The sequence below is a fragment of the Topomyia yanbarensis genome, chromosome 2, assembly GCF_030247195.1.
Source record: "Topomyia yanbarensis strain Yona2022 chromosome 2, ASM3024719v1, whole genome shotgun sequence".
NCBI classification, from domain to species: Eukaryota; Metazoa; Arthropoda; class Insecta; order Diptera; family Culicidae; genus Topomyia; species Topomyia yanbarensis.
This window is the reverse complement of record NC_080671.1, coordinates 385,629,504-385,649,894: the sequence shown is the minus strand read 5'-3', so window position 1 is coordinate 385,649,894 and position 20,391 is coordinate 385,629,504. Positions and strand designations below refer to the sequence as shown.

The 20,391-nt window shown below is 39.8% G+C and overlaps 1 protein-coding gene across 1 annotated transcript; it reads right to left on the bottom strand.

Annotated features, from left to right (window-relative positions):
* Positions 1 to 18,565: 18,565 nt before the first annotated feature.
* On the bottom strand, positions 18,566 to 19,897 carry LOC131680798 (uncharacterized). The gene has a single exon (XM_058961509.1). It carries the CDS (start codon positions 19,895 to 19,897, stop codon positions 18,566 to 18,568), a length of 1,332 nt encoding a protein of 443 aa, XP_058817492.1.
* Positions 19,898 to 20,391: the final 494 nt, after the last annotated feature.

The window sequence follows — 20,391 nt, the reverse complement described above, 5'->3', positions numbered from 1 at the left end:
AGAACCAGTTCACGAAATCATGAATAACGTTTTATGATTTTGTATTTCATGAGCATGAATGGTGAGCCGTGACTAATTTTCTATTTCAATATGTTTAGAATCTATATGTTTATGTTTATTACCTTCACCAACAGGCCCCTTGGCCCCAATGGTGGTTGCTTAAACTAATTACATTTTAAAATTGACAACATTTTCACTTTTATCGCATTCCGCGTCCTGTTGAAGTCAAAGGCCGTCGCCACACTGTTAAAAATTCGTTGGAGTCCGGTAACAGCGCTCTGGCAACCAGAGTTGGTTCTCCTGAACGGAACTCCCAGAAGGGAGTTATTGCGTAGAGCTCGAACGCGGGCTTGAAGGATTGTAGGGCAATCCACTCTGGCAGAGAGTAAGTCCGAGACGAACAGGGCTCGAGAGCAGTCCCTCCGGATGTTGAGTGTATCGAGGTGTATTACCTGGCAACGGTTTTCATAGCTCGGCAGCTGAAATCTGTTTCGCCATGGGAGATGGCGAAGGGCGAAGCGTATGAACCTGCGTTGGACCGCCTCGATTCTGTCAATCCCGTTCTGGTAGTACGGATTCCAAACAGCTGAACAATATTCTAACGTTGAGCGGACCAACGCGCAGTAAAGCGATTTAAGACAATATACGTCCCTGAAGTTTTTCGCTATTCGGAAGATGAACCCAAGCTGTCGTGATGCCTTATCCACGATGTATGACGTATGTGGTTTGAATGTTAATGCCGAATCCATGATGACTCCGAGATCTTTGATGTGAGAGTGTCTTGGAATGCTCGAGCCGAAGAAATGGTAGTTAAACTGAGTCGGTTGGCGTTTCCGCGTGAACGTAACGATTGAGCATTTGCTCGGGTTTAAAACCATTCTGTTTAGATCACACCACGTGCTAAAGCTGTTCAGTTCCCTCTGAAGAAGCTCGGCATCAGTTTTATCCCGTATTTGTTGAAAAATTTTCATGTCGTCGGCGAAAGAAAGGCGGGGTCCTTGTAATGTGAAATTGACGTCATTAAAGTAGAGGAGGAATATTACTGGACCGAGATGGCTTCCTTGTGGGATGCCGGATGTAGCGAAGAATGGTGCAGATAGACAGTCCTTAATGCTGATTTGGAGTTGCCTTCCATCGAGGTAGGAACGAAACCAGCGCAGAAGTTGCCCATGAATGCCGAGTTTGTCCAGCTTCGCTATTGCGATATCATGATTGATTTTGTCGAAGGCCGCAGATAGATCCATATAAATAGCATCGGTTTGCAATCCGTCAGCGAATCCATCCATTACATATGTTGTGAACGAGAGCAGGTTTGTCGTTGTCGATCGTTTAGGCATGAAACCATGTTGGTCATCTGCAATGTAGTGTTTGCAGTGAAAGAAAATAGGATCTAACACAACCAGCTCGAACAGTTTTGATACAGCACTTAAACACGAGATTCCCCGATAATTGTCAATGTTCGATTTGATTCCTATTTTATGAACTGGAAACATGTGCGCTGCTTTCCAGCAGGAAGGGAATGTACCAGTAGTGAGTGATAGCTCGAAGACTCGCCGAAGTGGTTCAAGAAGGCCACTGATGCACTTTTTGACAAAAATCGAGGGAACACCATCTGGACCCGGGGAACAAGATGCTTTCAGTTTGGCATTTGCTGCAAGAATGGCAGCATTATCGACACAAATTCGGTTGATGGTTCGTCCTAGAGAAGGAGTTAAATTAGCAGCGGCAGCGACTTGTTGTGGTGGCAGGCGCTCGTTGGAATACTTCCAGAACGACTTGGGCTTGGATTTCAGTTGACGCTCGACGTTTCGCTGGTGTCTAAAAAAGGCGCGTCTGCTTTGTTGTTTGTATTCGTGGTTGAGTTGAAAGTAGTGATTTCGTAATGCAAGTGTCTTATGCTTCGAGAACTTTTTAAATGCACTTTAAATACGCTAGATAGCATGAATCATCTGACGTATCCATGAATAATGTTTGATGATTTTCACGAGCATGGATATTCAATCGTAACTAATATGCTAGCCATTATTAATTAGTTCACGTTAGTATTGCAAGGAATAATGAATAAAATTATGAGAAATAGTTCACCACGAAAACCAGATCAGAAGCAAGACGTAATAAATCATGAATCAGATCACGTCGTACATTCGGATTCTGAATAATGTTCCCCAATCTATGAATAAAATCACAAGTCAAGCTTTGGTATATAAATAATGTGCACAAAATTGTAAACCAATTCACGTACAGAAAATCGATTTTGTAATGGTGATTAAAGTTAACAAAACAAAAACAGATATTTCCAAATTGAAAAATTGAGCATCATTCTAAAACACATGTTTTCGTAACGTAAAACATGATTGTTCCAGAGTTCATGGCACGTTATTTACGATTTTTTGAAACTTTATTTTCCGGGAATGTAAAAATATTAAATTTCACATAAAATATATTATATGTTACATATAATATTGCCTCATCATTACCCTAATAAATAAAAATCGAGAAAATGTATCTTGTTAGGTGATAATTAGGGTAGTTCCCTTATTAGGAAAACTACTAATCTAATTTCAAATTAGTAACAGCATGGAAAACTTTTTTAACCCTCCGGAAGTCGCTGAACGAGCAGCCGCTGGTGCCCCAAGACGATTTCGCAAGATGTTCAGAGCAGCGTAGACTGACGCTTTCAGCATAACAGTCCCACCTGCATTATTGTCGATTTCGAATTTTTTTGTTTAAAAGTTAAGATTTGTTCTAAAATTTAAGAAAAATTAATAAAATTAAGTGGTTTGTTAGAACCAATTACAAAAAAATATCAAGTCGTAATGTCCCATCTTACAAATTGCGGCATAACAGTCCCACCGGCGAATCAATACAAAACTAATGTAAAAAGTGTTTGTTATTCACGTAATTTTTTTTTTCGTTATTTCATTTAGTAAAATAGAATAGTAGCAACATAAATCATTATTTTATTTCGAAGAAATTAATAGAATAGCAAATAAAGGAAAAATTATTTCTGTGTTGTTTCAACATGTGGAAGATTGTTCCAGAATTGTTTTTTGCTCTCTTCAATAACTGGCAAAATTGTGCTCAGTAGTGCATTCTTTCAGTTCAGATCTATTCCGCGCGGTGCTTTCAGTGGCTTGAGAAAGTTTTCCAAATGAAAGTTGCTACCAGTTATTATTTTCAGCTGCTTTTTTGAAAATGGAATGCAATGTTCTAAGTGGCAGTTTGTTTCAACCGAGCTGCTATAACTAAACTGATAGCTTCCTTTTTGCCTTTCTCATATAAAGAAAGGCTATGCAATCACTGTAAAAATCGACTTTTTAACCGAGGCCCGGAGGGCCGAGTGTCATACACCATTCGATTCAGTTCGTCGAGATCGGCAAATGTCTGTGTGTGTATGTATGTGTGTGTGTATGTGTGTGTGTATGTGTGTGTGTCATTTAAACTCACACAATTTTCTCAGAGATGGCTGAACCGATTTTCGCAAACTTAGTTTCATCTGAAAGGTATAACGCTCCCATAAGCTGCTATTGAATTTTTAGTTGATCCGACTTCCGGTTCCGGAGTTACGGGTTGAAGAGTGCGGTCACACAGCAAATTCCCATATAAACTGGTACCACCATGATGTTCAAATGATGTAAAACATATTAAAATTGATGTAACATTACTCTAGTTTGCGGGTCTGGATCACTAATGATCAATCAAAGCAGCTTTGACCACATTGGCCACCTATGACAGGTCATGACGCCCCCGGGGAACTCGCCAAGTTCCTAAGCTAATGTCACACCCATTCCCCAACGAATTCTCTACCGATTTTTACAAACTTGATTTCAAATGAAAGATACAGTAATGCCATTGACTGCTGCTGAATTTCATTCGGTTCTGACTCTTGCTTCCGGAGTTACAGGGGTGTTAGTAAGGATACACTGGAATTTCCCATATAAATCGGTACAATCGTAATACCTCAGAGGCTAAAAACTATTGAAATGGTCACCAAATAACTTCTAATCGCAGATCTAGATCACTGATTGCCAATCAAACATTCTTTGAATATATTGCCTACTATCGAAGATTCCGGAAGTCCGGAATTCCGGGCATATTCCACAATTAAAGTCAAATCGGTTCTTCGGTGATGACTGAACCGATTTTCTCAAAGTCAAGTCTCAAATGGAAGACAAAATATGCAGTTGAGTATTGCGTCGCCGCCCCCCCCCTCCCTCCCTCCGTCTTGCCCTTACACCTCCATCCTTCATCACTCCCCTCCCCTTGGACCACCCTCACGCCCGCATTTCCTGCATCCATCCCGTATACCGAAATAAGATGAAGGATTTCTGACGCATCCTCCACTCCCACTCTACTAACCCCCCATTCCCTCCACTTTCAAACCCATTCCACCATCATTTCAAAATATAATCACATGAAAATACTATTGAACTCATGCTGATTAAGCTAAATATTATTCTTTTGCCTTTCTCATATAGAAAGGTTATGCAATTGCTCCAAAAACCGACTTTCTAACCGACTCATAACATTCGACTCAGTTCGCCGAGATCGCAAAATATCTGTGTGTATGTATGTGTGTATGTATGTGTGTATGTATGTATGTATGTATGTATGTATGTATGTATGTATGTATGTATGTATGTATGTATGTATGTATGTATGTGTGTATGTGCGGATTTGTTAACAAAATGTCCACATCGGTTTCTCGGAGATGACTGAACCGATTTTTACAAACTAAGATTCAAATGAAAGGTATAATATTCCCATAGGTTGCTATTGAATTTCATTTTCAACCGACATCTTGTTCCGGATTACGAGTTGAAGAGTATGGTTACAAAACAAAATTTGTTGATTTGTCCACATCGGTTTCTCGGAATTTTCTGAACCGATTTTGACAAACTTGATTTTAAATGAAAGGTCCATCAGCTGCTGTTGAATTTTGTGTGGATACGAGTTCTGGTTCCTGAATTACAGGGTGATACGTACGATCACGCAGCAAATTCCGATTCTAACGAATTCTGCGATGAATGTAAAAAGGTGATTTTTTTCCAAAATGTAAACACATTTGTTGAATTTGTAGATCTAGGTCACCAACAGTCATTCAAAGTCTCTTTGGCCACACTGGCCACCATCGACGGATCCGGAAGCATCCAAATTCAGAATAACGGTTATATTGGTTTCTCGAAAATGGCTAAACCGATTTGATTAACTTAGTCTCAAATGAAAGGTGTTGCGTCCCCGGAAACTGATATTAAATTCCATCTTCATCCGACTTCCGGCTCCGGAGTTACGGGTTGTGGAGTGCGATCACATAGAAAACTCCGATTCAAACCGATACCGCGATGAATGCAAAAAGGTGCTCTTATATATACTTACCAAGTGTAATAAGAATGAAAGACATTTCCATAATGTTATATTGTACGAACCAGCTACTAAATCATAGTTTGGAGAAATGAGAAAGGCACAATTGCACCTCTAGGTGGATTAAAACAGGTTTTCAAAACTACTTGTCGGATATTCTCGATGTATGGGCGTGGATGAAGTTGATTCAGTGTATACTGAGAAACAACTAGCGTTGTTTGGAAAAAATGATCGTGTGTCATATCGAGAACTTCAACCTTTTTCTTTGCCTCTCCAACTACAGTTTTAAAATCCGAATATGTTACTATCGGACCACCTGTATTGTTTCGCATTCGTTTCTCTACTGCGGCATGAAAACTGTCAGCTGACATGAATGTGTGTCCAGATTCAAAGAACTTCAGAACTAATTTCTTCACCTTAACTGAATCCGAATTCAATAGAAGAATTAGATGAAGAAATAGATTCCAGTTCTTATTCTGTCCGGAACAATTGTCTAACCAGAGCGTAATTTTAATCGAATCGCCATATCTTTTAGTACGCGATGGAAGCAACTGGTTATATCGCAAGCGGACCGTCCACTGGCTGATTCTTCCCAAAGGCATGCCACTACAGGATATGTTCGGGTGTACTTTCCGACAGGAGCAAAGGTTTCGTTGAATGACAGCAACCGCTGAGAAAAAACCACGCTTTTAAGCCCTTCTAATCGGGGAAGCTGAATAACCTACAAATAAACGCAGATAAAAAATTGTATGGATTTTTAAAACACTTCTTACTTTCTGAAGGTCGACAGCCAGCACGATATGTCCGCGCTGGACCTCATCGCCGTCGTCTTGATAAGCAGCCCGAGATAGCTTTGCAAATCGCCTATGCTGCGAAAATTTGCAGCATGTAGAACAAGATATGTTCTGTGTCGATTCTTCGATTGGATGACCAGAATCTTTACAGTGTTCGGATGCCACAACGCAAGTTTCGCACTGTTCATGCCCCAGTTTCACAAACGAAATATTCATTGCTTTTATTTGCCGAGAATATGTTGTGTAGCTCACTTCAAAATCATGCGTATCCTGAAAGCTCTGATGCATGGATTTTTCAGTGAGATCAGATGGCAAATAAAGTCGATTTGGGGCATGTTCACGTCGGTAGTGCGATATCGCTGGGTTGTATGTTTGAATATGGGCTATTATAGCATCTCTCTTCGTAGAACTTCGTCTATACTTCCTACGTTTCGATACTCTCACTGCGCTGTCTTCATCATAAGTCAAACATCGATAAATAACATTACTGTAAATCATGAGTTCAAGTAGAAAGAAGCTTTCAATGTAAATTCAGTTTAATAGTAGTTTAAGCATTATTTATAATTTACCCGCAATCTTCCGAATATCCGAGTGTGTTTAGAAAAAACTTTCGGCAGACAGCCACGTTTTCGCCATTCGACGTTTGTATATTGAAGACGTAATGATACTTTTTAACGGGATTATCAATAATATACCGGTTCCTTGTTCGTCTTGTGACAGGAATACGCTGGACTCTTTCGCGGATAATCGCGCTCTGACCCGAGGCGTCTTGTTTCCAGAATATGTTGCGGGCGAAGAAACTTCCATCAGAGTCAACCGGATCCTCTGATTCAGAAGATGGTTCGATACGTTGATGATTAGATGAAAATTGAAATTGATTCCGATTTTGTGCGAAACGTTCACATACTCCATCGACTGAATCAAAACCAAGAAAATCTTCATCCGAGCTTAGCTCACTGTCATACAACTTTAATAAATCTAATGCTGACATAGTGAATTCAATATAATATACCACAGAAAAATTCAAAACAAATTATGATGCGTGCTGTTGAAATGTGTAAACAATGCACTCTATGATGACGTTTCCGAAGCCATAGCACATAGACAATGAGACTGTTATGCGTATATTCAGCAGACTATGCTAATGAATTGCAGCATAATCGTCCCACACTCATTTTTCATTAAATATGCGTCTTTTTTAACCCTTTTATTTAAGTTATAAGAGTTTAGTGCTAGATGCATAGAATGCGTTGAAAAAATCTAGGGATTCCTGCTGATTCAAGAAGAATCAAATGAAAACAGCGAATAATTTCAAATGCGTTTTGCTCGGCTTAATGATTTTGCAAATGGGACTGTTATGCTGAAAGCGGCAGTACACTAGTGCACTAGCGCGACTGCCCGAAGGTTAAATCGGAAAACTGATCAGGATCACAACATCCTATCTAGAATTTTTCCAAAAGCTTTATATGAATAAACAGAGGGTAAAGCTGAGCACATATTTTTACGCATACTATTAACCCTAGAACGTTGCACTTGCGTTTTCCGCCTTTGAACGATCGCACTTTTCGCAGGTAAAAATGTAAATAAAAGAAATGTATAATACATCATTTTCTTCGTTTTTTAATGGTGAAAACAGCTGTGTAAGTGAAAGTACGAAATTTATTGAATCAATCATACATAAATTGGTTTGAACAAAATTAAAAGTGAAAAAATCGCGGCTTCGACCTTTTTCACAAAAATTACAATAGCTTTGCGAATTTTCAACCGATATGGAAAAAAATAAAATCATTCTAAAAATTGAAAGAATGGTCTTGAAACGTTGTAAAATGGAATTTCGATATTTTTAAAAAAGTGCAATTATTTTGAAGAGTGAAAATTTAAAAATCGGGTTTTGGAAAATACCACGAAATGGGGTGGAAATTGAAATGAAAAAATATTTCTGGCCAGTAATACATTGGTAACACGCAACGTTACTGTTACAGCAGTTAAATCGTTATGCTATATATTAGTATGAGTTAAATCGTACTTGTGAACCATTGCTTTGGAAAACTATAAAAAATAAACAATAAAAATCAGCAAAAATTAGAATGATTTTTTGTTCCGCCTCAAAATTAAATTAAATTTATTAAATAAATGATTAAAAATGATTATATAATACTAATTGTTACTTACGTGGTAAAACAACCAGTATTTAAACTGGTATTGTCACGAATCACATTTCCACTGACAGCACGAAACCTGACGAAACACTAACGGCAACCGTACACTGGGGTACAAATGTACCCCACGCCAACTTCGACACCTGCTTCCACGAAGGCTATAGGGGAGAGTGAGGACACTTGACCCTTGGGGATATTTGATTCCCTGGCCATATCTATACATCAAAAGTTACCACAATATAAAAAGAAAATTATAGGGTAAGGTGGGGCAAATCCGACCTAGTAAATGGTTTTAGCTGTAAAATGCTCATTTTACATCGGATCAAGTCGTTTTATATACCAAATTAAAGGTTAAACTTCTGAGCAACTTTCTACGTATAGCGTAAATCTTGAGAAAATTTTAAAATATATGGGTTTTACGAAAAAGTTCATTTTTGCTGCTTTCAACAATGGTGGGGTAAACCCGACGGCCTATGTTTTTGGATGATTTAGTACAGATATTACACAAATGTTTTGGTTTTTCAATGATAAATCAATGAATGTTATGTTATTGAATTGTAACATGAAGAAAATGGAATTCAATGTCAACCTTTGGAATGTCAAAATCACGAGCAGTAGCACGTAAAGATATTCTCATTTGCATCGGAGCAATTACTCGAAGAATACTATATTAATCAAGTTTTTGTTTCTTTCGTTTGTAATTATGAACCATTGTGCAAAAAATACTGAATAATAACAATAAAAATATTTGATAAATAAACATTTTCTAAGAAAAAAAACGGTCGAATTCACCCCACTATTTAGAGGTCAGATTTGCCCCACCGCGTCATTTTTCATTACGATGCATTTAAAAAAAAATATGAAAAAAGTTGGACTAAATTCATGTGTGCACTTCATCAATAAGAAATATCCTGTAGTCAATCATGCACAAAAATCAAATCAAAAGTTGTAAAGACACACTTATTGTCGTTTGAGCATCTCAATATAGACTAATAAAATGCTGTCATGCAACCATTACGATTATTTTCGATGCTCTACACGACAACTTTGACATTAGTTCGCGTAGTGCTACCGATTTTCGATGGCAGAGGGGGGTCAGGTTTACCCAACGGTTGTATTTGCCCCACCTTACCCTATATTTGGTTGTTTATGATGTTTTAAAAACAAATCTAATGTATAACATTTGGTTTGGAAAAGTTGTACAATATTTTAGAAAATATGTGTTTAAATCCATCTCGAAGATCAGTTAACAAATGTTTTAAACGGTTGTAAGAGATCGGTGATCTAATTATATGTGAATATTTTCAAGTACGATTACTTTCTAAGAGCTTTTCTCTAGAAAAAATTGTTTTTCGAATAAAAAGTTTCACAACACATACAAAAAATATATAAATTTTGTTCACCTCATACAATAGGTATCTTTGCTCCCTGTAACACTGGGTACCGTAAACCGGGGTGACATTGATCACTTTTCGAAGTAATCATTACATATTTTTAGACGCAACAATTTTTTTTCAAGTTTAATATTTTTAAACCATGTACTGATGTATGGAGAACAAGATTGGATGGTTTTACCTAAAATTATCCACTTACAGCTATTTTTCGTATTCCGGGGTGACTTTGATAACCTGCATGTTCACCCACATTAAGTTATTGATGTTAATGTTTTTCATTCAAATGTTTGTTTAAACTAATTCTGGAAAAATACTCATTGTTAAATAGATGGTAATTAGTATTATACAAAGTATTTTAATGTACTGTAAAATTCGAGTACCCAAAATTCGTATAATTTGTATCCAACTAGAATAAAAGATTCTGAAAGCCTTTAAGACTGCTAAAGTTATTTTATTTCAGTGCCATATCAATGTACAAAAAGTTTCATCCATTTTAACACGTTGGAATATTGAACAATAAAAAAATGTTGCGAATTATTTTAATAATTTGAAATAATTGCCAACTAGTTTCACAAAAAAATGTATTTAAAATAAACAAACTGTTAAAACTAAATTTGGTACATCCCAATTTAAAGGAAAATAAAAACTCGTTTTTAATTTATTACTCATGCTCAAATCTGAGATTTATTTGTTTTATAAAAATAGACACTTTACGAAGCTTCGTAAAAATATGGTAAAGTCAAATTTCGGTTTTTTGTAGTTTTTGTACCCAAAAACCGAAAAATTTACTTAAAAAGTATAACAAATCCGTATTTTGTAAGTTTAGAGTAAAAATCATTTCAATTTAAAATGATTCAGTAGACTATTGTGGTTTAATAAGCGATCTACGAAAAAAGTTTCGAGTGATCAAAGTCACCCCGGTTTACGGTACACTTGATCCCTATCATTAGCTCTCTCAAACCCGTTGGAAATGTATAGAAATAGAAAAACATCATTTTCATAAAGTTCCTGGCACTATTAATTGATCTAAAATATTTTTCCGTGAAGAAATTATGGTATAAGTTACTGAAGGTTGGAAAAACCAGTTTAGCACCACTGATTTACCGCAAATACTTGTCTTGACTTTCTACTGTGATTAGAGTTTGTCGTGTATCTAAAACGGTACTATAATTAATTAATTTGTCAGGACAGGTAATTAGCTGAACATTCGTGTCTATTAGTCATAATGTGCTTTGTTTCTTTAGCCCTAGTAGGTAGGGAATCAAGTTACCACACTTTTTTACGAAAACCTCATTTTGACATGATTTTCAAAATTGCTTGTATTACCCACAGGGCATTGTATTCGTATATACATATTACTCATAGCTCTTACAATTCACTACAAAATGGAGAATTTTTCAATTAAAATTTTTATTTCATTAGAAAGTTATGAGAAAAAAACAAAAGTGGGATCAAGTGTACCCACTCTTCTCTAAGCAAACTAGCTATACCACCTTTTCCTACTCTTACTAGGAACTTTAAATTGAATTATGGTTAAGGTCTCAGGTCGGTAAATGCCGAATTCTCGTTTTCACACGACTCGAAAGAAGGCTTGGGGTACATTTGTACCCCATTGCAACGTTCTAGGGTTAATGGATTCTCTTCTTACACACGCCCAACCAAAGTTTTTTTGAACTTTTCCGAAAATATCGCTACAACTTAACAGTCTGATCTGGATGCATCCGAGAAGTATTAAATTCTCAAAGTTACTTTGGTAGAGTGCGTGTGAGAACGAGAACCTTGTTAAGTAGAATATGCTCGAATATATTGTGCAGAGGCACGGAATGCAACGTTGAAGCAAAAAATACTGCAACTTTTTCAAAAGTATGATTCAGAACATAGTAATTAAATGCATCGAATGGTATTATTCTTTTGCAGATTACTACAGGTTTTATATTAATCAAATAGAGTCGAACTTGAATACATTTTTGCGACGCGCATGCTAACAAGCTATCTATTATTACGCACACTCTACCTTGAACCTTAAAGCGGATAAAACTCGCCAGAAGGCGGTATCAGCCGGATCAGAGCTTACCACCAATAGAGTCATAGTTTTTCTAGCAGGATTGAAAATTCGCGTCTCCCTTTTCGAGTGTCCGATTTATATCTTGTAAATATTTAATAACCGAATTGATAGCTGATATTCATTTGAATGCAGTTGGTTACTTGGCGAACCGTGCGTCGATTGTTTCCTCCATCAGCTGGTATGTACTCGTCGATTCAGAATTCACAGTTTTCCCCCCAATCATCCATTCAATAGGCACAGCAAACGTTGTTGGTTGCGATATTGCTACGATTCGGTGGGGGGACAGTGTCTATCCCAGCCGTATCAGCAAACACTCAAGTCAAGCTATGTACTGTTAATTAATTCCTCGCTTATGCGTAACTTTTGCCTCCTCCACCATGTGGCAGACCGCCGCGTCGACGACGGCGATGCGAGTCGGTAGTGCGCGATGGCCTTTTCGACTGCTCAGTGCCTATGGGATTTGCTTTGCTTTACGAATATGCTGTCTGTAAATATGTATGAATGTATGTACATTATTCACCCCATTTCCCAGTTCACGACGTACGCCCTCGTTTGACTGATAAGAGTTTGTAAGTGTACCGGGAATCGACCGGCCAACCAACCAACGCACATCACAGGCAGTGGCAGTGTTCTACTTTGAACACTCGATGACACCGTGGTGGCATTTGTTTGCTACATATAGAAAAACCTGTGGCATTATGACGATCGGCTAATTAGTGGTAATTGGTGCGTTTGTACTAATGGCTGGCAAAGTCACAAGTGGGAGAGAAGTTTCGCCCGTTAAACCCGTTAAAGAGCCGTCCTGTCGTTTGGGTACTCTGTACACGTGCCAGAGGACCGTTGTGTGTGTTATAACTCGGTGTCGCAAAATATATTTCAATTAAAAAATATTGTTCTTTTTATCAGCGCGCTGGAAATAATAACCGCGTGTATTGAACGAAATTGGTATTGGAATCGGATTGACTAAAAAACAAAATAGCAATAATTCTATCATCTTATGTAATATGCTTCTAATGATTAGACCAAACCAAAATTAATTGGAATGAAAAAAATTAATTGATGCTGACTAATTTAATTAAATATTTTACAAAATATTTGTGGAAAAATATTCTCTTATCACTACATTGAGAACTGTGCTTGAAGCATTATGAAGACTTTTGCAAAATTGTGGGAAGGGGATCTTATAACTTATCTCTTAGCCGAAATCCCATGATAAATCTCTTCTGCGGTTTATAAACAAAAAAATCACATTGCTTCATTAAGAGTTTTTGAAACTAACAAAAAAGATATATTTTAGAGAACTGGCTTTAAAAAAATTCTAAATATTAAAAAGACTTGGGTTTGCCCAAAAACACAAAGTGTGTTTACGTTTTTTGGAGCTAGCATCCATGCGGCGCAAGATTAGTCCTGTCACTAAGTTAGTGTCGGATTCTGATGAGATGAAGTCGAAACGCAAATTTCATAACTAGGTTAATTATAGGTTTTGTGTTCTCAACCCAATGATGGTTTTAAATAATTTTCTCCTTAGTGCAGAAAAAAAAACAATGTTTAAAATGACATTATCAACAACTTACCTGAAGGCTCTTACTATTTTTGAAGTGTTAATTCTTCATGATTGCCTCTATGCGAATTAATCACTAAAAATTTTAAGTTAAAGTATGTGCTGTTTTCTATTATTACTGATGAAATTTCGACATCCTTCGTAACCTTGGATGGATTGAAGCAGAGTGATGCGCTGTCGCATCTACTGTTCAACATACCGCTCGAGGGAGCGATTAGGAGAGCAGGTATGCAGAGAAGAGGTACCATCATCACACGTACATGCTTGCGGATGATATCGATATTATCGGGATCGATCGACGTGCCCCGGAAAAGAGGCATTTCCGTCTTTTGAGGAAGACAGCGAGAATTGGACTCAAAATTAATACCGGCAAAACTAAGTAGTGGAGGATACTCCATTCGTAGTAGGTTCATCGAGGAGCAGCTGTAATTCATCAACATCAACAAGAAAAGATCGCATTCGTTGACTTTGGCATATTATACAAGAAAATAATCTATAGAGCTTTGAAAACTGTTCCATATTGATTCTGTAGATTTGTGAGTTTGTAGACTGGAATTACACTAGTTATGTTTCTGAATTTTGAATAATTTATCAAACTCATATGTATTAGATTTTGGCATTTTACGAAAATCAACGATTTTCATCAAAGCCCCCCCAAACCAAATTTCTGGCTACGTTACTGTTATCAATTCAAACAAGCTTTTTGCGTAAGAAAATTTAATTAATTTCCTTAATTTCGCTAATTTCATTAATTTCCTTAATTTCATTAATCTCCTTAATTTTATGAATTTCCTTAATTTCGTTAATTTCATTAAGTTCCTTTAATTCATTAGATAATCTACTATACTGGGTATGTAGAGCTCACCTTCCTCATCATGAAAACGTTTTTGGCTTTGCGCATTTTCCTATCTCTGTTAAATTTGGGCCTGTTTTGCTGCGACACCCACATGGCGTTCAGAACGAATTTCCTTAATATCATTAATTTCCTTAATTTTATTATTTTCCTTAATTTAATTAATTTCATCAATTTAATTAATTTTTTTTTTTTTTTTTTTTGTTTATTTTAGGACCTTTGTAACTATAGTCATTTAGGTCCGTCGAAAATTAGTAGGTACATTGCAAATTCACTATGTTGATATCAAATTTTGTCAAACAGATTAATTTCTTTGAAGAACTGAATTACAGTTTTCCCTCTTTCCTGGTCGTCTGCCAGGGCTTCTCGCATGTTCGCCATTAGTCCTGTTCGCATTCGCTCTTCGTTGAGTGCAGCACAGTTAACGATGATATGTTTCACTGAAAGAATGTCGTCGCAGAATTGACATCGGGGTGCTTCGGTTTTCTCGAGCAAGTAGCCATGTGTGAGAGCTGTGTGACCTATTCGTAATCTGGATAGTTTCACACTCTCCTGTCGGTTTTCTCCTATTGCCTGTGTAAATGGTTTAACGTTATTTTTAATTTCACGTAGTTTGTTGTGCTTCTCTTGTTCCCAGCTACGTTGCCACCTCCAATATATGCGGTTCTTTAAAGCGGTTTTGAATTCGTTAGTGTCAACGAAATCGTAGTCCATTCGGGCGGATTTTAAGGCCAGTTTCGCCTCTTGATCCGCCTTTTCATTCCCTGCAATACCGATGTGGCTTGGGACCCAGCATATAATCACCTCAGTACCTTTGTTCCTTGCTCGCGCATACAGCGCGCCAACTTCGTCCTTCCACCTGCTGGTTGTTTTTCGCATTTCTAAAGATGATAGTACGCTCATAGAGTCAGTACATATGACGTAAGCTCCAACCTGCTGCTGGTTAACCACCCATTCTAGTGCATCCTTCACTGCCAGACTTTCGGCGGTGAATATGCTACACATGTGGTGTATCCTCTTTTTGATTACCAGGTCTCCCGAAACTACGCTATACCCACACCTGTCCTCAGTCTTCGATCCATCTGTGTAGATGTACTGGTGGATACGGTATTTCGTGCTCTTCAACTTTTTGAATAGCAGTCGTAATTCAGCTGGATTCGCACCTTGCTTCACGTTCGTGAACAGGCTCTTGTCTGTCGGTATCTTTTTCTTTTCCCAAGGTGCAGTGCTTGGGCGCGTAAATATTTTTAGCTTTGGTATGCTGATTTGAAGGTCTTGCAGAACGTTATTTCCTCGGACTCTTGTTGAATTGACTTCTTTAGCCCTGCTCGTCCCCCAGAGCTCTCCACTATCCTGCGTTTCTTCACTAGATGAGAGGCAATCCTCACTTACTTGTCCATCATCGTTGTTGCTCTCATTTTCCCCAACATTATCCAGGGCTCGTCTCCGTGCCGCAAAAATCGCAGTCCTCTGTTCCAGGAGCGTGCGTATGTCTGGGATGCCTGTCTCTGCTAGCAGGCTGCTTATCGGACTTGTGTGAAATGCTCCTACTATCGCTCTTAGTCCTGTGTTGTGGATCGTCTCTAATCTTTTCAGGGAAGCTTCGCTCATTCCAGAAATCACCGGTGCAGCGTATAGCATTTTTTCCAACACTGTGGCCCGGTACAATTTCAGCAGCGTTTGCCTATCTCCACCCCAGTTTCTAGCAGCTACACTGCGGATGAACTGGATCCTTTGCTGACAGTTGGCTCTCACTTCCTCTACGTATTTTCGGAACTGTAGGCTTTGGTCGAAAATCACTCCTAGGCACCTGTGACTGTTTTCTCGGGGGATGAGTGTACCGTTCAGTAGTAATGTGTTCGGGTTGCATGGTTTACGAGAACGCAGGTTCCGAAAGATAACTGTTGCGCTTTTTTCAGCAGATATTTTGAACCCGGTTTCCGCTTCCCATTTTTCGACCGTTTTCAAAGCGATTTGCAGCTGGTGCTCGGCAGCTTTTGCGTTCTCTCCACTGGCAATTAGGACTATGTCGTCGGCATATATAAGGCACTTTACATTTGTAGGCAGATATTGAGTAATAGTGTCGATTGCAATCAGGAACATGCTTACGCTTAACACCGATCCCTGGCAAAGTCCTGTTTCCATAACTTTTTCGTTGGACAACACTCCATTCGCTAGGACTCTAAAGGTCCTGACGCTTAACATTTTTTCCAGGAACCTTAGCATCTCGCCTCCAATACTCCACTCGTTTAGCCTCTGAAGGATGAGCCTCCTCCAGGTTGTATCATAGGCTTTGGAGACGTCCAGGAAAACCACTTGCGTATACTGGTTTTTTGACATCGCTTTTCTGATTTCATCCTCCATTTCCGCTAGATGATCAACAGTGGTTCGACCTTTCCTGAATGCGTACTGGTGAGAGTTGAGCAACTTTCTGGATTCAAGCAGATGAACTAGGCGGTTGTTTATCATTCGCTCGAACACCTTGCCCATACAGCTGTTGAGATATATGGGTCTATAGCTTCGAGGGTTGGTGCGCTCACCTTTCCCCTTGTAAATCGGCACCACTATCGATTTGGTCCACTCAGTAGGAAACATCGATTCTGACCACAACCGGTTGTATGCGTCGAGGAGTTGCAATTTGCAGTCTGGTGGTAAATTACGGATCATCGCATAGTGAACGTCGTCAGGACCTGGTGAGGACCCGCGTAGTCCTTCCAGCGCTTCTTCCAGCTCGTGAAGCTTGTAGGCTTGGTTGTATTCAGCTTCCGGTTGGTTTGGGATGTTCAGGCAATTAGCTTCGCTGTGTTTCTTTCGTTCCAGGAATTCCGACTCATACGCTGCGTTACTTGATGTTTCTTCGAAAGAGTTTCCCAAAAGTTCTGCAATTGCTGTATCTTCGGTGGCGGTATCTCCATTCAGCGTTATGGCGTTGATACGGTCGCTTTTTCTTTTTCCCTGTATCTGACGGTATTTGCTCCACATGTCCTTGGTAGGGGTTTGAGCGTTGAAGCTATTAGCCGTCTTTTCCCAGCACGCCTTCTTTGCCTTTTGGACTGCCTCTCTGGCGGAGGTTCTAGCCGTACGATATGCTTTGGAAAGCTCTTCTTTTGCATCAGCTTGGTCGTTGGACGATTTCAATTTTCTTAAAACCTTTTTCCTGGCTTTAATCTTGGAAGCTATGTCATCATTCCACCAATGAACGCATTTCTTCCCAGTGTGGCCCTTTGTTTTTGCGATGGATTCCATAGCAGATTTGAGTATCTGCTGCGTGATTTCGTCGATTTGATCTGCGGTGTCGTCTTTCCGTTCGAAGTTTACCAGGGATTGGTACAATTCCCAATTGGCCTCTTCAATTTTCCATTTCGCTCGCGTCTTTTGTCTCGGTAGCTCTCCAGGCAAGGTAATGATCATTGGTATGTGATCACTACCGTGAGAGTCGTCGTATGTGGACCAGTCCAACAGTCCTGCTAGATCCATCGAACAACAGGCAATATCGATACAAGATAAAGTACTCGTAGCGTGGTTGACGTGGGTGGGTTCGCCTGTGTTCAGCACAGTTAAATCCCTCTGCTCTACGAAGTCCACTATAATCTGTCCACGTGCACTAATGTGGTTGGACCCCCAAAGAGGGTGGTGGCCATTCAGGTCGCCGACTAGTAAAAGAGGGTTATCGCTGTGTGTGGTTAGCTCAGTCAGCTCATCACAGGTGACTTCTTCGCTGGGTGGGAGGTAGACGTTCATGATGGTCAAGTTCAAGGGTTGACCTACCTTGACAGTTATGGCCTCTAATCGAGTATTGATTTCTATTTCCTCGCTGTCGTATCCGTTTTTAACGGCTGTGATTACTCCACCAGCGGCTCGTCTGCCCCCTTGTCGCTCACGGTGGTACACTTTGTAACCGTTTATTCTGGGTACTTTGTTGGAGGAGCACATGGTCTCTTGAAGACAGATGACTACAGGGTCCCTTTCGTCGATCATTATTTCCAGTTCTGCTTTGCTCGTGTTTAGTCCCTGGGTGTTCCAGGAGATTACTGACAGTGGTGTTGTTTTTCTGGAAGTTTTCTCGCTGCGGTTGGCAGAACGTCCGAGTGACAGTCGGAGCACAGGTTGGGGTATAGCGTCCTCGCCCCCGTCCTCTGGATCGTTCTCTCCTTCTAGGAGTGGGGAGGCTACTTTCTCTTCGCTCTGCCCCAACCAACCTGAATCTTCTATCGCATCGTTGTTTTGTTCATCGGGTCTATTGTACAGTGCTGCTTGTGAAAATGAAGTTTGCATATCGTAGTTGGCTTCGTCGTTGTTATTAATCTCGTATCCGTTGTCGGTGCTAATATCCTCGCCGCAAGTTTCATCATGTGTGGATTTATTTTTGCTAGCCATTTCAGTGTTTGCGAGGTCTACCTCTACCTCTCTTGACATCTTTTCCAGTCTTTGGGATTGCTCCCGTCGATTTTTCGTCAGCACTTCCTCGCGGGTCTGTTTCGCTGTCCGTTCCTTGGATTTTACGTTTGGCAGTTGATGTTTTCGAATTCTCGTTCTTTTTTACTCTGTCTTCCTTGGAGTCGCTTGCATCAGACATCGTCTGGTCCTGTTCGTCTTCTGATATCTCGAGGTGCTCGATGTTTTTCATTTTCCTCATTTCTTCCAGTTCTTTTTTCATTTTGTTGAATTCGGCCATAATGTTTTGCATCTGTGTGAGTTCGCTGCGCAGCTTTTGGATTTCGAGGTCCTTTTCTGTCTCCTTTGACATTGCTTTAAGTTTAAGAATTTCTTCTCTCAACATCTGTATTTCGTTGTCCTTCCTTAAATTGTCCAGTCTATCCTGTGCACTGCAAACTGCTGCGAAGGAATGCTGTCCATGCTGTTTATTATACTCCTTCCTGGCTTCACCAAACGAGATCCCCTTCTCAATTTTCAATTTTATTATCTTCTCTTCTTTGATATACATCGCACACGTTCTGCTGGTAGGCGAGTGGCTACCTTGGCAATTTTTGCAATGTGGTTTCTCTTTGCAGGCATCTTTTTCAAGCTTGTGGGCCCCTGAACAGTTTTGGCACGCAGCATTGTTGGGGCATTTGTCTTTCGTGTGACCGTAACTGCAGCAGTTAAAACAAATCATTGGATTTGGTAAGAACTCGCGTGTTTCCACTCGGAGAGGGCCAAAGTAGACGTGCTTGGGAAACGTAGTTCCATGGAAAGTGAGGATAAGTGTGGGCGTGTTCACTCGTGTATTTTCTACTCGTCTCGTGATTCTACGGATATCGATTACTCCTAGCGGTGCCAGCTCTTTCATCAAAATGTCTGTCGATACATCAATGGCATCTCGGCAACTCAGCACGCAGCGTATTCGATTCAGCGTTGGGTGGGAATCTACTACAACCTCTGTGCCATCTATTAATTTGTTCATTTTCATTAGCTTTTTCGCTTGTTCGACACTCCTCGTTTTTAGGACATATTTGCTACCCCTCTCCTCTGTGTGGGCAGATTCAATTTTTCCTCCGCAGGTGTTTTCTATAGATTTGCCGATAATAAACGGGTTCTTTGGTAGTACCCCTTCTCCGGCTGCACGTAGTTGCAGTATTATTCGTTGACCGTGCATGCCAGAGTGGTCCATCCACTCAGGCATCGTTCGTTCGTTGGCGTTTCCTGTACTGGATTCAGGCGGATCACCTGGCGGTGGGTTCCCCAATGAGATGGCACTTGCTGACGCCATTCTGTCAGCAAGCCCTGTCGGGTATCGTGAATTGACGACGATCAGCACAGCAGGTTTTTATTAAACCGGTGTCTTAACGAGTGCTTTGGATGCGTTCTTGCCTAGGCAAGTAACGTCTACCCTTTAACCTAGTTTTAATCTGATCCACCCAAGGGTTAAAGGTACTGATGGTCAGTTATGCGACTCCGCCGAGGCGGATGGCGACTACGCTTTTTCCTTCAACTATCCCGGCCAAGCGTTAGAAGGTCCAGCCGAAATAGGAACGTTTTAACCTCGTTAATGTATCCTGCCCAATACGTTCAAAGGTTCTGACAGGTACAATGCACACCAGCGCAAAAATTTTTAAATGTGGTTTCTTGGTACTTTGTTCGTACTCGCAAACACGTGGTCCACCGCAATCGGCTTCTGCTTTGATGCCTCCAACGGTCAAAGGCAGGTGGCTCTCGGAGCGACAGAGAGCTCTGTTTTGTTGGAGCTTTCAATTGCGACTAGCT

What these genes read in the sequence shown, in the direction of transcription:
- LOC131680798 (XM_058961509.1), bottom strand. Translation starts at nt 19,897, where the DNA reads ATGGCGTCAGCAAGTGCCATCTCATTGGGGAACCCACCGCCAGGTGAT.